Source organism: Falco cherrug, chromosome 7 (assembly GCF_023634085.1).
Source record: "Falco cherrug isolate bFalChe1 chromosome 7, bFalChe1.pri, whole genome shotgun sequence".
NCBI classification, from domain to species: domain Eukaryota; kingdom Metazoa; phylum Chordata; class Aves; order Falconiformes; family Falconidae; genus Falco; species Falco cherrug.
This window is the reverse complement of record NC_073703.1, coordinates 44127660-44152076: the sequence shown is the minus strand read 5'-3', so window position 1 is coordinate 44152076 and position 24417 is coordinate 44127660. Positions and strand designations below refer to the sequence as shown.

The 24417-nt window shown below is 35.1% G+C and overlaps 1 protein-coding gene across 1 annotated transcript in view; it reads right to left on the bottom strand.

Annotated features, from left to right (window-relative positions):
• Positions 1–24417, bottom strand: part of EML5 (EMAP like 5) — a 110727-nt gene that overhangs the window by 41846 nt on the left and 44464 nt on the right. Inside the window, exons 11-22 of the mRNA XM_055715104.1 lie at positions 22599–22766; positions 20689–20795; positions 20179–20297; positions 13431–13617; positions 11513–11618; positions 10311–10404; positions 8185–8285; positions 6130–6332; positions 4947–5058; positions 4075–4202; positions 2101–2242; positions 226–378 (exon numbers count right to left, since the gene is read on the bottom strand). Coding sequence (XP_055571079.1) covers positions 226–378; positions 2101–2242; positions 4075–4202; positions 4947–5058; positions 6130–6332; positions 8185–8285; positions 10311–10404; positions 11513–11618; positions 13431–13617; positions 20179–20297; positions 20689–20795; positions 22599–22766 — 1620 coding nt within the window. The remainder of the gene's footprint in view (positions 1–225; positions 379–2100; positions 2243–4074; positions 4203–4946; positions 5059–6129; positions 6333–8184; positions 8286–10310; positions 10405–11512; positions 11619–13430; positions 13618–20178; positions 20298–20688; positions 20796–22598; positions 22767–24417) is intronic.

Sequence of the window (24417 nt, the reverse complement as noted above, 5' to 3'; positions counted from 1 at the left end):
TGCATTCAGAAGGTTACTATCAGCAAACCTATTACAATAATCTCATCCTTAAATGAGAAATATAGGACTTCACACCCAGTATTATTAAAAATGTTAATAATATTAGTGTTGCTAACTTGTTACATGTAAAAGAGTATTACATATCACTGCTTCTTTTATCTTTTAAAGGTTATAAAGCTTGCTTGAACAACCTTGATATAAAAATATTAATTTTAAATTACTTACCAGGAGAAAATCGGATCTCTGAAATAACATCTTTCCTGTGCTGGAAAGAGACGAGATCCTCCAGGGTATCTGCATTAACTATCAAAAAACTTCCATCATTGAGACCAACAGCTAATGCTTTTCCATCAGGAGAAAAGCAGCAACATCTACCTCCTATGAGGAATACAGAAAGGGTATTTTTACTTCAGGTAAATCAGGTACAGTGCATAATCCCTCTTTTAGATTTATTTTTCTAGCAGTAAACCAAAGCTATTCTTATAATATATAGTCTCATGAAATTTTTTAGATGCTGCTGAGATAATTTTCAAGCTTTACATCTGCAATAGCACACAGAAGCTATTGGAAAATCAACAAGTACACAACCCCAGAATCTTAGATTAGATTTATCTGCATATTAATTGACAGTATTCTACATTAGTAATACAGATTAATCACTATTGTATGTATATTTTTTATTTGCCCTCCTTAGCATCTGGTGCCAGTTGTTTGTTACCATTTCCTCTGGGAAAGAGAGCACAGCTGGAAAAGACCTTCTGGACTCACAGAATCCAGTCATTTGCTATCACGATCACTGTGTCATATAATCCTTTTAATAAATATGTCAAGTTTCACTTGAAAACCAGCTTAATTTCCAATCTAAATTTATTTATGGTCAGCTTATATAGATTTGTTTCCATGACAGAATTTTCCATTAGCATAAATATTTTTCCCTGTTATTTGTTCCTCTGATTAACTTGATAGTAATCCTTTATTTAGCTTCTCATTCATTATCCTGCTGCTCCTCCTTCTCCATACCCAACTTCCAGTTTTATTTCATTCATCTGAACGCAGATGAGAAGTGTAGATGAAAAATATTCTGATTAGTCTCTGGTAAATTACATTAATACTTCAATACATCCTGGGAAAAATACCTCACTATCACATGTAATTGTCATCCTGTGATCAGCTAGAACATCCTGAGCCTTCCGCTCCTCAGTTACTCCTCAGCTACACAGACATTTTTTTCTTCATTGAGTCTTGCCTTTTTTAATTACCAAATATTATCTCACTTCCATTACTGCAGTCCGCAGAAGCATCCAGCTCTTTCTGTACAGTACACACGTGTTTTCTAAGATCACCAAAGCATCTCAAAATGTGCCTCATCAGGAAATGAAGTCACCACAGTCCTTTTTTTGCCAAAACTACTCTTAAAAATATTAAGAAATAGCAGGTTTAAGACTGGAGCAGACTTCACCAACTTAAAACTTTCTTGTTTAATCCCTGTTTGTGCCAGCTCATGACCTTACATTTACTTTATTAATCCAAATCATCTTCAACTGAGCTTCCTATAATGTTTGGATCAAAGATAAAGCCTATTGTATTCCCTTGTCTAGTGAAGTATATACAGCATTAAAAGCTTGTTAAGGCCAGTCTGGTCTAATCCTAAAAAAGTCTCCTTATATGATGTCACTTACAACAGATTTTCCACCTGTCAAAATAAATTCAGTTACATAGTATACAATGAGTAAGAATTTTATGTCTGTTCTCTTTTCTTGACATTCACAAAGAGGAGAGATTCAACATCTAAGATTTCTTCCAAAAATTTCTAGATTTGAAGTTCTCCAGTGTTCAAAAATCTTGCAATAACACAGCAGATTTATGTAACTTTTATCATAAATTCACTGACTTAACTATCTTACAATTACAAATAATCTTAAGAACAGTATTACATAACGAGATTATTTAGCTTAAGGGATACATAACTTGTGAACATAGCATCAATAAAATAATTTGAGGAAAGAAAGGTATTTATTCAGTCTTGCTTTCAAAAGACTCATAATGCTAACAAATATCAACTGAATTCGGTTAAATATTTTTTCATATTAAGCATCTTACCCTTCTTCAATTTGCGAACAGCTAACATACAATGGCTAGGAGATAAATCCCATATTCTTAAGGTTTTGTCATCACTTACAGTGGCACAAATAGGTAAATGAGGATGAGTAGCTAGACCCCAAACTTCCCCCTCCATGTGACCCTGAAAAAACACGAGTCAGATGACTTTGTATTTTAAACTGAAATATGAAATAATACATTTAAGGAAGTAAAAAAAAAAAAAAAAAAAAAAAAAAAAGGACAGAGAACATGCATATCTTTGGAGCGTAATACAGAAATACCTGAGTAGAAACATAGAACTTGGAATAAACCTCAATCTGCTACTTAGAGCAGAAGTGCAAATTATAGTAATTAGTACTATAGAAAACTTTTGCCTCAGAAATAATCCTCACACACATTTATGTCAATGACATAGATGCTGGGATCAAGTGCATCCTCAGCAAGTTTGCAGATGACACCAAGCTGAGTGGTGTGGTTGACATGCTCGAGGGACAGGAGGCCATCCAGAGGGCCCTGGACTAGCTCGAGAAGTGGGTCTGTGTGAGCCTCATGAGGTTCAACAAGGCCCAGTACAAGGTCCTGCACCAGGGCTAGGGCAACCCCAGTATCCATACGGGCTAGGATGATTAAGGGACTGAGAGCAGCTCTGCCAAGAAGGACTTGGAGGTACCGGTGGATGAAAAGCTGGACATGAGCCAGCAATGTACACTTGTAGCCCAGAAGGCCAACTGTATCCTGGACTGCATCAAAAGCAGCACTGCCAGCAGGTTGAGGGAGGTGATTCTGCCCCTCTGCCCTGGTGGGACCCCACCTGGAGTACTGCGTCCAGCTCTGGAGTCCTCAATACAGCAAAAACACGGACTTGTTCAAGCGGGGAGTAGGACCACAAAAATGATCAGAGGGATGGAAAAACTCTGCTATGAGGAAGGACTGAGAGTTGGTGTTGTTCCATCTGGAGAAGAGAAGGCTCCAGGAAGACTTTACTGCAGTCTTCCAGTACTTACAAAGGGGGCCTATAAGATGGGGACAAATATTTTAGCAGGGCTTATTGCGATAGAAGAAGGGGGTACTGGTTTTAAACTAAAAGAGGGTAGACTTAGACAAGATACAAGGAAGACTTTTTATGATGAATGTGGTGAAACATTGGCACAGGTTGCCCATGAGAGGCTGTACATGCCCCATCCCCAGAAACATTCAGGGTCAGGTTGGACAAGGCTCTGAGCAACCTGGTCTAGTTGAAGATGTTCTGGTCATTGCAGGGGGGCCGGACTAGATGAGCTTTAAAGGTTCCTTCCAATCCAAACTATTCTATGACTCTGTAATGCAGATTTTTTTCTTTACCTTAAAGTTCTAATATATTCTTTTAAAAATTAGTAATAATCTTGTTCTTTACATATTGCAGTGGCCACTTAGAAGCGTGAATTAAAAGATCCACAGATTTTTATTTAAGTACGAAAGAAATTCCTATGATGACAGAATGTAAAAAAAATCTGTTTGGCAGTCAGGCTTAAGAAATGCAGTCTGTTTGGTATGGCAAAGGAAACTGAAATATTTTTTACATAATTACAAAGACAATCTAAAAAAAACCCTCAAGGAGGCAACTTTTAAAAATAATGAGTAATTAGTACTCAGAAAAAGTTAATAAGAGATTTGGTGGAGAATCCACTGTTTCACATGCTTTTTTAAAAAAAAAACCCAAACAAATATGATCTTGGCCTGTTTGAAAGGATAAATTTATTGAACAAATTAGTACATGAAATTCATGAAATTCTGTGATCTGTTTTTCTCATTGAGGAGTCATAATGATCTAGCCTAGCAAAAAAAAAAAAAAAAAAAAAAAAGATTTTTTCTATGAAGTGACAGTAACTCACTAACTTCAATAGTAATTTAAATGCTTGTTATTTCACAACAGTCTTTACTTGAAAAAAACAAGTGTTTGTGGTATGGAATATTTGATTGATATTTAACATGTACCTGAACCAGCAGAGTTATTGGTCCACTTTTATCCACCTCCAGTATTTCACCATTCTTTGTGCCCACTAAAATATGACCATGTCCTAAAGATATGGCACGTATAGAAGGATTATCTTCCAAAAGGAGACCTAGAACATTAAAATGTTAGACAACAGAAGATTCTCAAACATGTCTTAAAGAGGATTTTTCACATATATGCACATTACGTCTCACTGTAGAAAAAGATACTCAGTAGTAAACATGTAAAAACATACTCCTGCATGGAAGAACTTACATGTTTGGATCCATCTGGGTGTATTTAATGATTACCAACTGACACTAATCTTTCTTCTCAACGAACTATCTTTGAAGTTTAATCAGCCTGACTCATTGGCAATCTTAGTGAAAAAATGTGCATGTGAAGTATCAACTATAGAAACATATTACTACCATTTATGGCACCTTCAAACCCAGTTTTTTTGTTAAACAGGTATGAGTTTCCATTTATGATTTTTGAAAAATCAAGCCATATACGTTAGAACACACCAAATGCAATGGGGGAGGGGGGTGAAGAAAAGGCTATCCAGAATTATCAGATAGGGAAAACTGTAAGATCAAGAATAAATAGAAGTAGAAATAATAGGAATGAAAATCTTCTTAAACTTCTAAAGACGTACACATTTACAGAAAATTAAGTCATAAAACGTACTAATATCTTACAAAACTGACCACAATTCTAAATTCCCCTTCTTTCTCCAAAACAAAAAAATCATTTTTAGTATTCATTATGTCAATTGTGGATTTTCTCCTGTTGGGGAAGCAATTCCACAGAAAGAGTTGTTTAAATAAAGTATTTTAAATAGAATAAAAAAATAGCATCAAGTCTGTGTTACCTTTAGATCCAGGGGCCAAAGCAGCCCTTTTGATGGCATAGGTTTTGAGACAACGTTCAAAGGTATCATCCCAGAGAGCTACTACCCCATCCTTTCCCCCAGTGACAAATCCCTGGAGAAATAAATAAATAAATATCACAAGTTATAATCAATTATCTTTCCTTAATTTTCCAGTGATTCCTGCCAATACTGAAAACTGATTATATACAACACACTGTAATATACAGAACAACAGATGTTATAAATGAAAAGATCAGGAGCAACAACGTGACTGAATTCTCCTCCTGATGAAGGCAGCACAGTTCTGTACAGTCCATGTACACGTGCTGGATTTAAAGGTTCTAACCAATAAGCTTCTACCACATTAGAAAAAATTAATTCACATACTGAAATGTTTATCTTTGTATTTAGCCTCAATAACCCTTTGGCATTTCACCTCATTACTCCAAACCAAACTTAGACCACTCACAAAAATTTGATTAGTGCTTAAATTGTTCAAATATATGCATATTTGTGCCATTCTGTCTTCAAAAATTATTTACAACTATTTAATGAAGCAACAGGTATACTTAATACCAAATAATTAATACTTTCTTTTGGAGTAATTAGTTCTTGCAGTATGAATAACATATGCTTTGTCCAAAGCTACTATACTGAAACTCAAATGCTAAAAGGTAGAGTAACTGGGTTTAACCTAGCAAACCATAAATATACACATCACTTCAAACATACAAGTGATCTAACTGGAACACTCACTAACATAAGCTGACAATCAGGAAAGAGTACTTGCTGATCTACAGACTAAATGGTTCTACTAGTAGATGGTAATTACAGCACAAAATAGTAAGCGTATGATCTTCCTCTCTCACAAGCTCACATACTGCATTAAACTTCTGGATGCTTAAATCAGAAAGTACTTCTACTTATCATAAGTTACTATCGTTACTTTAGTAAAAGGTCATGAAAATTACTGAATAAGATGTCGCTGGACCACAAGGGTTAGAGAAACAGTACGCTACATAACAAGAATTAGAGACATGCATAAAACACTATTTTGAATCTGGACCTCACAAGGCTCTTCTGTAATGGAAATAAAGCCATGGATTCCTGAATTTGGGAAAGGTCTAAATTCACAGACTTTTTTGTCCAGACATCAAAAAAAAAAAATGAGCAGTTTATTTACTTTTTCCAATGCGTGCATGCTGAACACAGGACCATCATGTGCTTTGACAGTTTTTATGAGAAACACATCTCTCCAAATACACACATCCCCGGTGGAAGTTCCAGAGAATGCCATCTCTTCAGTCCAGCCATATACTGCACACATCATTGTATCGGTTCTTCCCAATGCACCTATGCAGCCCTTTCTCCCAATTAGTCCTCCTCCTGATTCAAACAAAAAATAAGCCATCAGATGTTTGCTTGGAATTATTTTCCAAAAACTATACAACCTTACCCAGAGTAACAAGTCCTTTTCTTCTAGTTCACCGGTGCTCCCCAAAAAATTGAGCCTGAGAAGAGTTCTCACAAAACAAAATTTTTTCTACCATTTGGCATCTTTCAAGAAAAAAACCTTACTTTTAACTCACTACTTGAATATGTACATATACCCACACAGACATACAAAGAGAAAGTGCATTTGTAAACTCACATCTAAACAAAAAACTTAACATCTACCACAAAGTTCATAGAAATTCCTAATGAAATTAACTTGAAAAAAAGAAGCTTAAATCTTGACATCCCACCCTTTTCATGATATGCCTTCAGTGAGAGAATTTCTGATTTTATTTTTAGACGTTTTCTATATTGGCCTCTAGATAATAGAAATGTTACAGCTGTGTAAATTTTAAAATTCTTTGAAATACTATATCTAAAATCACTTGGCAGGTATGAAGTATAGTAACTTCTGGCTAGAAAGTCAGATTTATATTTTTATGACCCTCCAAGAAACTTCATACTCAGAGAAACAGAGAAGGCCCTCAGGACCTGACACATCATACTGTTCTCACGCTTAGAGAGGCAATGTCTCTGAACCACTATGCCATCACTTGGCACTGATGGAAATTCAGTCCAAAGCATATACTTTGGTGTCACTTCTCACATCAAGTGCACCTGCTCTAGCACAGAATTCAGAGCCTTGACATTTGTTAAAGTGCACTGATACTCTGCTCCTCACACTAATACTGCTAAGTGTGGTTGATGGTGACTGCCTTGCCCAGTGTGCCATGGCGGTTTCACGCAGATGGGCTGTAGCATTAGAGAAATTTGATTCCTGCTGACTGAGCAATGCCAGAGAGAAAAGAAGCATTTTAAACAATTTCATTTTAATCAAAATCACCATCTCCAGGCTTTTATCATAGTTAAGATTTCTTTCTAAAGAATTTATAGTAATTTGTTCAGTAAATACTCCAACGCACTTTGTTCTTTCTATAGATAGCAAGCTTAAATATTAAAATTAATAATTTATATAGACTTTGACAGCTTGCTCTCAGGCAAACTTGATTACTTTCTGTTGGAGCCAGAACTGAGAAAACTAGTGTCATTTTTTCATCACAGACTTTTCTCTCCACAATTAATCTTTACCAGGGACTCATGTGAGTCGATGTGCATAAATTCTGCACGAATAATTAGAACTTTCTTAGCAGATAAGCTAGTGTTCTGTGGCCATATATCTTTACATATGTTTTGAGCTTTGAAACAATGAAGTTCACACTCCTCAGGGAATAGATTTTTCTTCAAAATTTTTCAAGCAGATAAAGCAAGCTGCTTTATCTTGGGCTTTAATTGTCAAGCTCAGCAGAGTTATCTAAACAAACATGTCTCAAATGGCACATGTATCCTCTTCCAGAACGTTCTCTGAATTTTTTGTATGTGGATTTTTATAACCTTAAGTTTATTTACATCTGTGCCTCTTTATAACATACATGTTCTGAAGGTCCTTCTTCCAAAAACCATTCTATGATTTTAGAGCAGCTCTAACATTTTCAGATGTGCTATATTATTATTAGATATAAAACCAGCAGGAAACCCAGAGTCCTTTCTACCTATGTAGCTCTAGCTCCATGGAAAACTGATCTGAAAAAGAATTCCCACTACTGCCATAATGCCAATTAACGTTATTTCTACTAGCGCAAGCTAACTTAAGAGACATCTAGAGAAAACATTTGCCTTTAATGCATGAAACAAAGTATAAATACTGCTTCTCTTATAGTATAAATAACAGAAAAAGTTTCCTTACCTGCTCTACGCCAGAATTTCATGTGTTTAATTCCAACTGTAATCAATTTATCAGGCATATAAGGATTAATCTTAACCACAAAAATCTTATCTTTGCTTCCTCTGAAATGCAAAGCAAAATATTTTAAATAAAAATATAACTATTCATATTTTAAAATACGTTATGGTTTGAAGGTTTTTTGTTAATGTAAACCTCCTCTATTTTGTTAACATTTACTTCCAAATCTTTAACAATAATTTATTAAGAAGAGGAAGAAAGTCGATGAACTAACTTACTGAGTCCTGTTCTACTTTCTATTTCATTACCCTTCAGTTTCCAAAGAAGGCAAGTGATTATGCTACTTCAGCAATCCACTAGGTGGCATTTTATTTGCATAATAATATGTATTTCCATTCAGGTTAGTATATGCCATTTAGACCTCTGACAGCTCATAATTAAATTTACAGGTGTAAAGTTGTAAATCTTGTTTGAAAGTCTCTTGTTTTGAAAATAAATTTCTATTCTTATCCAACTTTAATTAATTTTTCAGTTTTTCTTGTTGGATTAAAATATATGCTGCTACATCCATTTTAAATGGAAAATTTCAGTTGTTTCCAAAGCCATTAAAACTTGTTGTATGTTTTAGGTTTTTTACTATGCTTCTATAAAACCAATGCTTTTCCTCAGTCCTACAGTTTGAAAAAGAGCTTTCAACTGTTTGCTACCTATGCAAGGAAAGAAATGCTTACCAGCAGGGTTTTTTTCTTTAAAATACAAAAGAGCCTCTAATGCCTAATTTTTGCTCCCTGTCCAACAGTGGCAATAATCTTTTGCCTTCCATCATTTTCAGACCACCGAATGAAATAGTAGTAAAAGCATGAACCACTTTCTTTCCAAACTCACAATGTAATCTTCAAAGTATAGATGCTGCTCTCAAAAATTCTGTTCAATTCCTTTGAGTAGGTAGGAGGAAAAACACTCTGGAAACTTAATCCAGTATAAACTGGTTAAAGTTTGATTTAAAAAAAGAATTAAGTGAGATTGGTGGGTTCAGAGAGTAAAGGAATTTTAAAAGGGGGGGGGGGGATGGGAAATCACATAAAAAGCAGACAAATGAAAGGTCCAAACCATTACCTTCAGAGAAGCCAAGCTAACAGGGCTTCTGACAAATAAAGAAGAGTACTCCTTTCCCAGTTATCTACATCACCTATTCAGGATTTTCATTCCTCAGTGAGTAAGAAACTCAAAGTGTGTTTAAAAAGAAAATTAGAATAAATGTCATCGAAGAGCAACGATGAACTTAAGGGATAAAAAAGAAGTTGCTACTTTTAAAATTTTACCTGCAGAGAATAAATACTTCTAAAATTTTACCTGCAGAGAATAAAAAATTCCCTTTCAAACCTACCTAGAACAATATTTAGAGTATACATACTGAATCCAGGCAGATTGGAGGAAAACCAACTCACATTACTGCTCTATTTAAAGCAATAGTTCCTTAGAAAAAACAAGTCAAAAACATTATTCAACATTAGAAATAAGATTCTATCTGTGGATTAAAACTCTATGTAATAAACATATACCAATTAATCTGCACAGAGTCAAAGAAACACCCAAAATATTTAACTTTTGGAAGTCATTTAGTCCAACTTGCTGTTCAAAGCAGAGATAACTTCAGAGTTAAATCAGGCTGCTCAGGACTCAGAAAGGAAAAGGAAAGAACCCTGAAGAAAAGAGAACTGAGCAAAATCACTGCAAACTACAATCCCAAGAAAGATGTGACCTCTGATGAAAAGGATGTGAAAAGCAGACCATATATCACCATCTCTGGAAGGGCCAACAGAAGCACATGGAGTGAGTTTTAAAGAAATTATTCCTGAGCGCATCAAATAAATGTAATAACCTCATATTCTATGTCTCCTTTCTTCACCAGTTGAGCTGTCACTGTAATAATCTTTGTTGACACTATCAGAGCCTGTTTTTTCTTCCAAAGAAAGTTTTAAGGCTGTGCTAACTGTTACCACCTGTATTACTTATGTGATACAAATAGCTAATTTTTAGAGAACTATTATTCTTTAATGAATACATTTTACTTACTGTCATTTGAAAGTACATTTAGGTGAAATTCTAAAGCAAAGTTAAATTCCTACCTTACTGCTGAAAGCTTTTCTCCTTTCTTCCAATCCCACAGCACAATAGTGTGATTGTCATCTATTCCAACAGAAGCCAATCGTTTCCCATCCGCTAGAAAAATAAATTTATGATTAAGAGAGTAGATAGATAACATTATGTTGCAGTAAGACACCATATTAAAGAATATTATAACTTCACAAATATTGTAAGAAGAACGTACAAAGAGGTAAATATTTGCATGATGTGCTTAGAGGCATGTCTGTTAATCGTTTGGTCTTAAAGTTGAGTGATCAGTTGAATGGAGTTTAGGACATCATGTTACCCTGTCTAAAAACCTCTGTGTTTGTATCAAATCCTTTGTTCAGCTAGTTGCTGACATAGTTGCACAAAAACCTTCATCACAGATTGTACTGTGAGAATTTTCTGTTCACTCTGAAAGCCCCTGTTAATTTCTAAACAGGAAAGCATTGAAGCAATACCATGATGTTTATGAGATATCCTTACACTTAGTAATAGTGTGACATCTATTTCCCATCTTGGAAAAGGAGAACCAAATAAAGGTAAGAAGCATCAAAGACCCCAAACTACTCATCTTTGTGATCACACATTTTCACTGCGAGGTTAGAGATCCTATTTAATACGTTCAAACCATTAAAGAATGAATAGAAGCCATTGGAGAAGAGGAAATTTAATACTGGTACAGGAATTCAATGTATGGGGTGTAAATATTTCAAAAGATTTAACTGACGGTCTCTTATTTTCATGTAAGGTGAAGAGAGAGGCTAGGTTGCTTCCCAGAACTCTGTAACTGAACTTCCTGAATTTATTGGTGTGCTACCCAATTGGCTTGCAGAATTTAATTTAAAAAAGTGCACACATGATCAACTTGCACAAAAATTTGCTTAAACGGCAGACATCGCACTCAAGATCTGTGCACCTGCCTCACAGAGCCAAAAGAAATTGAAAAGTGATCAGCTCAGCTATTAAACGGTACAGAATCTGTTCTTGCGTTTCCTGATGTGCTAGAGTCCACAGGAGCTCTTTTTAATGAACGATCACTTTAAGACAGACTCTCTCATTTGAAACTGAGCACTGCAGAGTATCTCTAATAAAAAAAATCTTCAGTGTAAAGGAATTCCAAATTGCTCATTAGAACTGATTAGCTTGTACTTTCACACAGAAAAGGAAAATTATAAATAAATAAATAAATACTTATTACCTGAAAAATCAACAGCACAAACACCGTACTGGTGATAGCCCTTTAATACTGAGAGTGGTTTTATTGTTTCTGTATCCCAAATGTGTATTGAAGAATCACGACCAACCTGAAAGTATACACATTTATAACCATTTTTTTCCATTTCTCAGTTACTTCACACAGTTATTTAAAAGTATAATATTGAAAATTACTTTTTAAAGTATTTGAAAAAAATTACAGTTATAAAACTTAGTATATAAAATGTAGTATTACTTCTGTCTGGCTAGCAGTATATGATTCCTTCTCCTGCTTTACAAATACCACTCCCCAGCTAGCTCTTTCTTCCCTCCAAGGAACTTAGGCACATTAATTACAATAACTAGAGTCCTCTTGGGGAAGGGGGGGGGGACGGGACGGCACGGGGGGAAGCCCTTCACTGATCTCACTGTGGCATATTTATTCCATCAATTCCCTATCAATCATTCCTTGTCTAAAAATACAAAGTTATTTTTATTGCTAGTATGTAAGCTACTCTGTGTTTGAGAAATCCAAGTGACTTCTGTTCCTTTCTGGTGTCATTACAAGTGCCTACAGGTCACATTCTAATGCATTGACACCTGTGGACTATTCTCCACTAGAATGGCACCAATGCAGGTAAATAGAACTTGGTAAGAAATGGAATACAACTTATTCTTTTCAACTCTGTACAAGCATTATTAGTCAGCATTTACAAGATTATTTGCTATTCCAAAGGTTTTGCACCTCAGTACACAGAAGAGGGCCGCAAAACCAGAAGAGCACTAGCCTGTGCTTAAGACCAGGGGAAGAACTCAAGAAAACTAGGATCTATTTCTGGGTTTGCTATAAACTTAGTATATGGTATTTGGAAAGCTTTTCATAACATCCACTATCAGGAAAATCTGAACTAGTGTTGCGTGGGGAATTTGATGACTGCATTATCTAATTTCTGCTGGTAACGTAGCACACAACAATATATAATGTGCATACATAAAATAGTATATAATGGAATATATCTTTTTGTTGATAGCATAAGGTATTTTAAAATATAGTAAATCCAGGCACATTTTTATTCATAGTTTTTACTACTTCAAAATTAAATAGAATCAATTCTCCCATTTAGGGCTTCAATCGCTGAACTCGCCTGCAAAATTATGTTAATCTCAAACATTTTTACACAAATAAAGGGCATTATAAGCAAAAGTTTATTTCTATAAAAAAAATTCAGTTCACATGTTCTCCAATTTATTATATAATAAAAAACACAATGATAATTATAATTTTAAAACCCTGAAAGATCAATTCAAAACCTTCAAGTCCTGCTGTATAAACATTTATTGTAAGAGATGTTTGTCCAAAAAAATGAGTGAAAAAAAAATTACCTGAAATTACTATCTGGCAAAAGTTAAAATGAACTATCATAAATACTTTAGCAACATACATACCTGTGTTACATGTACAAATAGTTAAATAATTTGATTATAGGCGATAACAAAAAATGTAATGCATGAAACTGAAACACCAGAATGTAATAACTGCTAACTTCTAGCACAAGAAAGTAACAATAACATAGCTAAAACTTCACAACTAAGCTAAAAACAACCCAAAACATTTTAATTTCACATTTCTTCTACTTGTTATCATGAAGCAGCAACACAGTACTGAATAAAAAATATCAACCTATTCTTAAAAAGAGATTAAAACCCCGCCACCTATCAACTACAGTCTCTTATCAGAATTAATATAACGAACTGGGAAAAAAAAGCTTATGTTGCAGTTTTTTAACATGATTCCATCTGCAACAGAAATGCAGTCCTCCACCTGAATAAATGTAGACTGGACTTTCTTCCTCCAAAATTGGCTTTTCTAAATACGGTAGTAACAACTTCAAATTCTTATTGCCGATAAACACGCATCCTACCTGGCCTGTTGCCACATAGTCCTTTAAGGGATGAATAGCAAGGCAAAGAATGTCATCATCATGACCTAGATAAAAGCGCTGTGTGTTCTGCTGTCGATTGTACACCACTCCCACCGCTGCGACATGGTATACAATTTCACCCGTCTGAGTGTAAAATAAATTGCTTCGACAGTCGTAACCTCTGTAACTAATAAAAGAAAAAAGTTTGTTCATCAAGGTCATAACCATGTATACTGAAACTTTGAGACAAAATTATGCAAGATGCGTTTTGCACACATCAAAACTCAGATTACTTACCAATTACTGTTTTGGTGTTTTAAGATTAACAACATATTTTCTTTCCCACAGGAACACCAATTTATCAATTTCATTTACTATTCAGACATCAGTACTACTAGCATTAGTTTGAAAGTGGCTGCTATTTAATAGTTACTCTCCACAATTAGTTTAGAAGAGGAAGCAGTAGTTAGGCATGCATGTTGGGCATGCAACTTGTAATTAAATGAAGCAGACAAAACCAATACTTCGGACACTTTCTATCTCTTACTGCTCAAAAATTAGGCAGCAAAAGTTTCCACAAGAATGTGGACAACATAGATATCATAAAACTCAAAGTTTCTGGAAACTTGCTAACAGAAAACAAATGTCTGTGTTTTATTCCAGATCAGTTTATTTTTTGAAGGAAAACCTGTCTCCTTTCTGTACTGATACAGCAACTGGCATAGGCTGGCGAATTTCCAACTGAGGCCTGTATGCACTATCATAGTATACACATTTCCTCCTAGGTGTGATTAAGATTAAGCATCCCAGAAATACCAAAGGGTGGCATCTTCAGAAAGGGTAGGGTCCTACTTTCAGAAGTAATTTAAGAGGTTCAGAAACCTAAAAAACATTAAACAAACAGCAATTTTTAAAATAGTGTTTTAAAAAATGCTGCTGTTGCCATTCAACGCAGATAACATTTAAAAGATGTTATTTGAATTCCTTCCTTCCTTTCTTCTGATATATACAATACACTATATTCATGACATATCCTGTTTCTATTAATTCTCCAACTAACCTCTTTCTGTTCTTATGGATCTTCACTAAATCAACTTTTTAATTATTTTACAAAGATGCAGGCAAAATGTGGTTATTTTTCTAAATACATAGTAAAATTTACAGGAAGCGAATGACACTTGAATGTGTTTGAATTGGCCATGAATTATCTGTATTTAAGGATCATAAGGCTCTACCCTGAGTATTTTTGCACTCAACTTTTAACTGAACTAATTTTAAAAAGAGCTCTGAAGATGTTCAACAAGTCATTCTAGGCAAATAAAATAACTAAACTTTTACCATCAGCAGCTGCAAACTATCAGAAATCTCCAATGTCTATGTTATACTTCTCATTATATTAATTTATTTGCTTAATTACAAGCATGTATAAACAGAAAAATTACATTATTTTTAAGAAGAAAACAAATGCAGGATCTTTTTGCAACACTGCAGTTGCAGGTCTTTATGACATAAGACAGAGAGCATCTGTACACACATCAGTAAGCGTCATACAGCAAATTGAATGGGATTGCATGAAGACAACTACTGCATATGAGGCACTTAAAAGGTTTAAATGACAGAAATTATGCAGTCCAGGTAGAAAAGTCTTTCATAAAATTATACATAGTTTTCCTTGCATACACAGTGCAACCATATGCACTGATTAAGCAACGAATCTTTAAGGCAGCTGACCAATTGTAGCTCAATGAATACTGTTCTGAAAACTCCAGCTGTCGATCCATGTTCACAATTACTAAACCTATGCATTACTGGAAAACACCACAGCACATACCTGAAGCAGGTCTGAACACACTGTATTTCTGTTGGCTCACCTACACTACACATAATGGTACTTATGTCAGATCATATGTGATTAGGGAAAAAATGCTAAAATCACCTCACAAATCTTTTAAACAGACCAGCAGATAGTCCAGGTCCATTTGCCCCAGACACAGAACGTTGCATTTCCCCTTTCTGAAGTTCATGAAATTCATCCCTGCCCATTCCTCTAGCCTGTCCAGGTTCCTCTTGCTGGCAGCACAGCCATCTGGTGTATCAGCCACTTCACTGGATTTTGACTGTCTGCAATACTGTGAAGTCCAAAGCTGGGTCTCATTAGATCACTAACAAGCAAATTAAACTTCTTAAAGTTCAGCAAAAACTGCTAAAGCACAGATATAAAAGTTTTTAAATAAGCCTCCTTCCAACCCACTGTTTAGATTAGTACTCACAGGCTGGTTCTTAACTTCAGGTTTGGTCCCAGCCCAGCAATTTTTCAGTGTCTCTTGACTTACTGTCCCTTCAGTCTCTAGTAAAATCTCTTTCCCTTAGGTCTGAGGCTCAGCTGTATGTCTGCTCCCTGCTCTTCTCCAGGTGAACAACAATTTAGACTCACAACAAGCTGCAGACTCTTCAGTCATGTTTTGCTCTTCCTCCACCCAGATCCTTCACTAACAATTCCCCCAGCAGCAGCAACATGTGTAGATGCTTTGAAGCTCATTTCTGCCTGATCCAAAGTGCTGTCTGCTTGCCCTGCCTGGCTGCATCCTGCTTTGATATCCAGCAATTAGTTTTTAAAGAAACATAATATACAATGACCTACAGTAACTATGACAAAAGAAAACAGAAGTAACTCACAGTATGCAACATCAAGAGTTTAAGGACATGACAACATTCAGTGAGGAGCAGGGATTATAAAGGCGGGCACAGTGCCGAAGAGGATATCTGGACCTATCAATGCTCAGTTGTTTTCCTCTGGCTTCACTCTGCACTGTGCTCTATTAAAAACTGGATTTCCTTTGCAAGCACAGAATAATAAAAAAAAAAATGCTGACTACCCTAAATGAGAATATTTTAAAAAACTGCTACAAAAATATGTATGCTGAAATAAATAATGCTTTAGATGAACAGTTTCTTACAAGTAGAGCAGTCACCTATAAAAGTAAAAAGCATTAAGACAGCAAAAGGGTCTCAGATCCTTCTACCTGTAACCCTGAAACTCAGAATTTTCCCAGCTTTTGTTATAACAAATGCCTATATACCGTCAGGTAAGCATAGCGAAACTGAGTAGTTAATGGCACATATATCACAGGACTACCCAAACATCCAAAACGTATCTAGGATGCAGGAAAACAGTTCTTATTACTCATACCTATAACTTTTTTATGATCAGAAGTTTGAATTTTAGTTCACTTCCTCCAGTAATTAAAAAAAAAGCGTAGAATCAGTTGTTTACAATTAAAGTAAACCACATTTTACCGAAGTATCAAGCAGTGCAAAGACATTGTGTAAACCAGTTAACCACACCTTGTCTTTCCCACATGCCAGTTTACTAACTCCCTGACTACATAGGTACTTCTCACCAGAAGGATAAAGTGATGGGCTTACATAGTCCAAGCAGAGATGAAAAGCAGCATGTTTCAGTGCACAAGATCATTCCCTGAGAATATGCTACATAGTTCCAAAATATTTATATCTCCATATTATTAAACCAATTTAGAACCAAGATTATAAACTAATCTCGGAAAAAGCATGAAGAGAAATACTGTCTTTGCATGCAGAAAACAAACCACAGAAGTAATTTACAAGGCATCTTGATTATCAACTAGAAACAAAAGAATAATGAAAGCAAGCTCTGCATCACAGTTACTGGAAAATATATAACAAAGCACAATAAACATAACACTGCTTTCTGCAGTAATTGGTATTTTCAAGTGGTCTTCAGCAACAGCTAATCCAGGACTGATTCAAGTTAATATGACAGTAACTTTCAGAAGAAAAGATAGCTACCTCAAAACTATGTAGAAAAAAATATTTGCCACTACCGAGGTCATGAAGAGCAGGGGCTGGATTCAGTTTGAGATTAAGACATGTCAGTGCAGCTGTTGACATGTGTGTTAGATACATTAACACCTATACTTTAATCAACAGTGTTCTAATCAATGCAGTCAATTGAACCTGCAGGGCTACCCAGCTGACCAACCAGTCAGCATTTAATTTTACTTGAGCCAAATCACTCCTTATGCTCCACTGACTAGTGACTGAGTATCTACTGACTGACGGAAGTTTAGGCGCACACATCAACCCACCTACTTCTAGGCACACAACTCTAAATTCTTTAATGTGAAGCTGGATCCCACCCACAGTTGCAAGTCATGTATCTATAGTCAACTACGGGGCAACTTCACAAGTAGTGTCTTCTCTGGGAAAAGACTCAATGTCCATAGTTTGGCTGAGGCTGTAAGAGTTTCAAAAACTGTATGTTACTCTTCGAAGTATATATGGGAAATTTCCAAACATAGTAAAATCCTTCCCCAAAAATCTCCAGAACCAAATGTCAAAATAAACTTGGTTGAGGTCAGTCTTTAGCACAAAGGTAGAGGCTGTTGGTTGTTGTTTTTTTTTAAGAATATTTTCATATGGCAATAGTGTTTTCTCAACAGGACCCACTCATAGCCTACTCCCTCTTCAGATGCTATTTGTAGCCCTCTGGTAGGAATCCAGGCAAGGTATCACAGGATTCTCATTTAAGAGCATGAGAAATCCCATGCCATCTTGAAAACACAAGCAAATTTCATCTTACAATGTTTGTCAGTTCAATGAATATGCCAAAACTAGATTTTGCTTAAACGTCTTGAACAGTAAAAACCAAACCATTCTTGTGAGATTAGTAGCATAGCATTGGCAGAATACAGGACATAAGTATTACACTTGCATCCTTATTCCCTGCCAGCAAAAAGAAAGTATGATAAGCATTGAGTTTGAAAAAGGGGCTCCTCTGTTCCTCTGAATATCTCAAAAGATGTATCCTTTTTATATTTCTGAACCACCACCACTGCCAAAGACATGGCAGAAAGAAAATACAAGAATAGTCAAGAGGCCAAACTAGTACACCACTTTAATAACACGTTTGTGATCGTGACTGCATCGGATCTCTTTAGAAAGATGCACTTAAAGATTAACCTCTTAAGAGGAGTTGCTTTTTCATTGCCAAATTGCTGGATTACATACTCGGCATTATGGTTTTTATACCCTTCCAAAATAGGAAGTAACCAGAGGTTTAAAAGATTTCTTACAGGTTATGAAGAGATTTTTTTTAAAAGTTCACCTTTCAAGGCAGTTGACAAATTCAAAACACAAAACTAATGTGCTCAAAAACAAAGAAAGGAAAAAGGGCTTCCTATTCCCCTAGTTCAAAAAAGCACTACTTCTTACACTTTCAAGGAGCATCCAAGACATTTCCATTGCAGCTAAAGAAAGATGAAGCAAAGCAGACTTCCTGAATCAGCGAATATGCCTATTACTCACTTGGATGTGGGTCACTTTAAAGTTAACAGCCTGGACACTGAGAAAAATCTGTTGTTCAGCATGGATTCTTCATTAGTTTCCTTGATGCCCACTGGGTAACCAGACAGAACTCAACTGGACATTCTACTTCTGGTCATTCCTGGATATTCTGGTCAAGCTTCACTTCTGTTGTGAAGGAAATAACAATAATCCCAAAGATCCAGGGCCCTTGCTTGTGCTACATCTTCTTCAGGATCATTTGGTTTGGTTCTTAGGCTAAATTTTAAAGACTACATACAGCTACCCACCTTAATGCATTTTCTACACAGATACAAAAATCTTCAACTAAGAATTCTGGAGCACCAAAAATAAAATAAAAAAACCAACTCTGTACCAAACTTCCCAGTTGTCATTATTTCCAAAGCTATTCCTCAGACTCCATGTCTTCTACAGACAAAATTGCTGAGTTGAACAATTAACTATTCTTAGTCAATTAATTTATTAAACATTCCATGTGGAGCCCTTCTAAAAATGTTTGTGTCATTATAGACAGTAATTTATCTCCTCATTTAAATATCTCTGAAAAGAAGTTGTATTCCTGCAAAGAGGTATCTTTAGAAAGAAAAAACACAGTATTACCTGATTTCCAATGCCTTAATTTAATAAAGGCTTTGGTTTTGCTTTGTCTCAAGGGAATTTATATTTCTGATTATTATTTACATATAGTAACATCTACTGCCAGTTTGCTTTAAAACACCTCATCTTTGTACTGATGAAAAAGTCTTCACTTATGAAAAGTTATGTGAGACTACCAATCCTAAAAATGAAATCATAAGATTTCAAGGATGCATCTGAAAGTAATTTTATTAGTCAAATTAGCACCAAAAATAAAGTGAAACTGAATTCTAACACACTTACAGGTATTATTAAGAATTAAATTTAATACCTAAACTAGCAGAGGAACATGTAAATTGTTTCAGATTAGGTACAAACAGTTCATACTTTTTTTTTTTAATAAAACACTGGATAGAAACACCACTTAGTACAGAACCCAGTCATCTTCAACTACACCAAGTCTCTGCCATAGCTTCCAAAATAATACACGAAAGAACTATTACATTTCAGAAACTGAAAAATATGGGTGATAGCTAAATACTATATTTAGTAACCTCTATTCGAACAATAAGTATTAGCTAAAGCTTCAGCACAAATTCACTTCAGAATTTATGTTCATAATTCATCTAGCTTGGCATCAAAGCTTTCTATTAATTTAGTGTAAATTTATTTTTACAGAAATAAATAAAACCAGTAAATTACAAAGCAAGTGACCTAGAAGTCTTTCATAAGATTATTGAATTATAAACATCAATCTACAAAACACAAAATGTAGCTTGTATATTTTAAAGAAACCTAGTTTTCATACCCATGAACAAAATGTAATCTTATACTGTTCCCTGGAGCTCGCTCTCGTCTCTTAGAAGCTGCACTTTTTCTTTTTTCTTTGCATTGCTCTTTAAGTTGAGGTAGATCTTCTTTGTAAACCTTTAAGAAAGAGCACACTTATAAATTAAGAGATTCAGAAGAAAAGCATGTTTCTGAAAATTCAACTACAGTAACCACCCACAAAAATGTTTTACTGACATCATTGAAAAAAATCTCCCATTAACTGTAGGTGGCTATTGTATAGTGTAACTTGCTTTTAAATTACAACCAAACCTCTACTACAATGAGGCAGAATACATGTAATCACTTCTCCTGCCTCTGTTGTATCTTACTGTTTTGAACGCATCAGATAATAACAATTCTAAAGGTGTTGGCCTGTTCCTGGTTCAGATTTCAGTCTTTCCAGTTTTCAGATTTTAAGAAGTCTTCACAAAAGACCAACTTAAACACCGGGAAGCATTCCAACTGCCTTTAAAACTAAAATCTTTACCTGTCGACGATAGGTGATCTGTGTCTCCTGTTCAATTTCAGAGTCCAGCTCTGGAACATCAGACTGATCTGAATCTGATTCATCACTATTAGAATCAACCAGAGTCTCTGCCAGCAAGAAAATAGAAACAGAATATGAAGCAACCTAAGTAAAAAACAGAAAGTGTTTACAGTAACTGCTTAATGTTTTATTTGATAATCAATGCTTGTGTTAACTACAACATAAACTGCTAATAATTGACAGGGTGACAGTGTCAACTCTGCTGATACAGTAGAAACAAGCCAACTTGTCAGTATGATAAATTATTTTTTTTCTGAGAGAAAGTTACTTTTCATTCATTAAAATTATTTTATCACCATCAGATTTAAGAGGAAAGGAAAACAGAAGAGAATGAAGTAATGAGTATAAAGCAGAAACTAACACCTGCCAAAAACTAACAAGAGAAATAAAGGGCTCCAAAGAGAAAATTATGATTAAGTGAGACACTGATGCATGTAGCAACTCTTCAGGTAGATTAGGAACAGAACAAAACAAAAAAATCATATATGGGAAATGCTAAAATTTGGGGGGAAATGTGGTGAAAAAGAGTAGTCTTTTAATGTTTCTGGGAAAAGCCAGATAATGTAGCAGTTTCATTCCAAAAGAAATTGAAAAGCATGTCCTGGCTGATAAATGGTAATATATTTGGATCATTCTGCAACCTTTGATTGATTATTGCACACTTTTTGATTAAGAAACATGACACAAAATCAGTCCAGAACACAAACAGATTTTAAAATATCTCAAAATGTAATTGCAAAGAGAGAATGACCACTCAGTAAGAAATGTTTCTAGAAATATGCAATAAAGAGCAATTGTTGGAGCTATACTACTTAACATTTTTATCAGTGATCTAGAGAAAAACAATACCGCTACTGATAATGGTAGCAGACTGCAGAGTTAGGAAAGCCATTAACATCAATAGTGTGTCGCACATACTGCCAGACAGCCAGAATTAAGGTTATATATCCAGGAACAAGGAATCTTAACCACACAAGATACAGAAACTTTACCTTGGGAAGCAGTAGCTAGTGAGAAATTTGGGTTATGAGAAATAATTAGTTGAAAATTAATTGATAGCATGAACGATCAAACCAGTTAAAGGCTTTTTGGAGGCTTCACCAAGGAGATGAAGAGAACTATTGCTTCTTTCTCATTTGGCACTGACAAGGCCACCATTGAACCAGCATTCATTTACCTATTAGCTGGGTCCACACTGATACATCTTCATCTCATCTTAGCAATTAGAGGTGAAACAGTCTGTTTCATACTTATCTCCCAAAAGGACTCTCCACATTCCTTTAGGAATTTCCAAGTGAGGCATTCAGTTTAATTGTTTGCTTTTGAAAACCAGTCATAACTGTTGTATTAAGTCACTGCTGGAAACATGATCTACATATTTTTACAAATATTAAACACCCATAGTCTGCTTTAAAAAATAAGCATTGTAATTAACTTTTTTCAAATTTTCATCTAAATATTAAAATTTTAATCAAATGAATATCTACTTTTTTTTTTCCCCCAGTGATATATGGGCATCCAGTTGTTGCCAATTTAGTATGCACAGAACTCATAAATCTATAACACAACGTTTTAAATTTCCCTTTGCCCAGGGAACACAGTGGTTAAACTTTTTTCACAGTCTTGCTAGACTGAGCATACAGGGTACAGGCAAGTGTTAGGCAATGCTATCAGGTACTTCAGGCAGCGGCAAAGTTTAAAGAACAATTTTGTGCACCCTGACAATTCTGAATATTTATTTCTATACTTGCACCAAAGAATTTTACTTCTCTTTTAGCCTTCCCTGTCCCACACCTTTTTTTTATTATTTATTTTTTTTAAATTTTTCTTTTTTTAATGAAGTTACTTACCTTGGGGTGCTATATGAAGAACATCCTTCAACTTCCGGTCAGGGACAAATTTCCACTGAAAGACAGAATGATCAGCTCCCCCAATGGACACAACCCACTGGTGATCGTGCGACCATCTGACATTTGTTACGTGAGCAGAATGACCAAGATATTTTTTAAATTTTGCTCCTAGAACAAGAATAAAAGTCTCTTTCAACATACTACTAGTGATATTTTAATTAACAGCAGCAACTTTTTGTACTATTCCTAAATTTTAATCTAAGATAAATTTAAAAATTTGGATTCCAGGATGTAATACCTTTAAGTCAAACACAGAAAGACATATGACAGTGCTGTACGAGGTGTGCTAAGGGAAGATTTAAAAAAAAAAATGTATTGTATTAGTTTTATTCTATTTGTTACAAAGATTTTGCCAATTATTATTTCTATATTGAAAAGATGCAGTTGTTTAAATGTTAAATATGCTGTAGAACTGATTCCCACTGTGCAATTTGAGTGGTAAGCACTTATAGCCATTCATATCCTCACACCTTCAGCAGTAGTAGGAGTGGCAGTAGTGGTATAACTACATCAAGTTAAAGTTTTCACTGACAGCTACATAATTACAACACAATCTTTGGATCAGTTACTAAAAAGATGTTCCTAGTAGCACACCATTATACAGATTCTTGCGCCTTTTCTTTGGTTTTATAATTCTCGTGCAATAAAAAGGGAACGAACAGTCTCCTTCAAATGGACAGAAGACTGTTTTGAAGAACGTATTTTGGATTACCTCAGGTACCAGGAAAAGCTTTATCACTTTAAAAATAAAACCGGAAAGACTGAAATGAAATGTTTTTTTAATATCACCTTTTACAAAGAGTTGGAAAAACCGTGGAGGAATATCAGTCATTTAAAAAAAAAAAAAAAAAGAACCATTTCTGTAAGCACATGTTGCTTGAAGACATATCCTAAGACCTGTTATCACAAAGATCATGCAGTCATAGCCAGCATTAAACACATGATGCTGCAAAGTGCAATGATGCAACAGTGCAGCTTTTTGTATCCCCTTTCAAAACTTGAAGAGACTTGATCTAGTCCCAGACAAACTTCTTAGGTTAAAAGGGCTCTTCTTAAAAGCTAGGGAACATTTCACAGGTTTTCTGAGACCATCATCATGTTACCAGCTTGGAGACAGATTATCTCTGGTACTGGTAATTTGTAACATTCAACTTAAATGATGTCTTCAAACAGATCTGAAAAAATAAAGCCTTTCTCGTCTGAAAAGATACACATCTCTCCCCTGTTCACTCAGTCCTGAACAGTAAACTTGAAAATTATATACCTTGCTTTAGAGGTTTCAGTTTTAAAATTGTCATGAGATTTGTCCTTATTGCTAGTAAAATTTTGAGGAAAAATGAGATGGAAAAGTCTTTAAACTTCAAATAACATACAGTGGCATACTCTGATTACAGGACCATTTTGCTCTTCACTTCTTTATTGCCTCTAATCACTTAGTAATTTTTTTTTAGTTCCTAGCCCAAATCTCCATCACAGAGGATGAAAACTGCCTGAAGACCAAGCTGAAATACTTAAAATATATGTTTCTCATAAAAGATTAAATATTGCATCACCTCATGAAAGTCTATTTTTTAAATGGGAAGGAGGGAGGGAGGGGGAGAGAGAGAGAGAGAGAGAGAGATATCTACTTTACGAAATAAAATACAGGCAGAACTTCTGGCTATCCTATTCAAAATGCAAATAAAATACAGTAACTATTACAGCTGTTAATATACCGGCCTGTTATTGTTTTACACCTCTGAGCTCAAACTAAACTTTT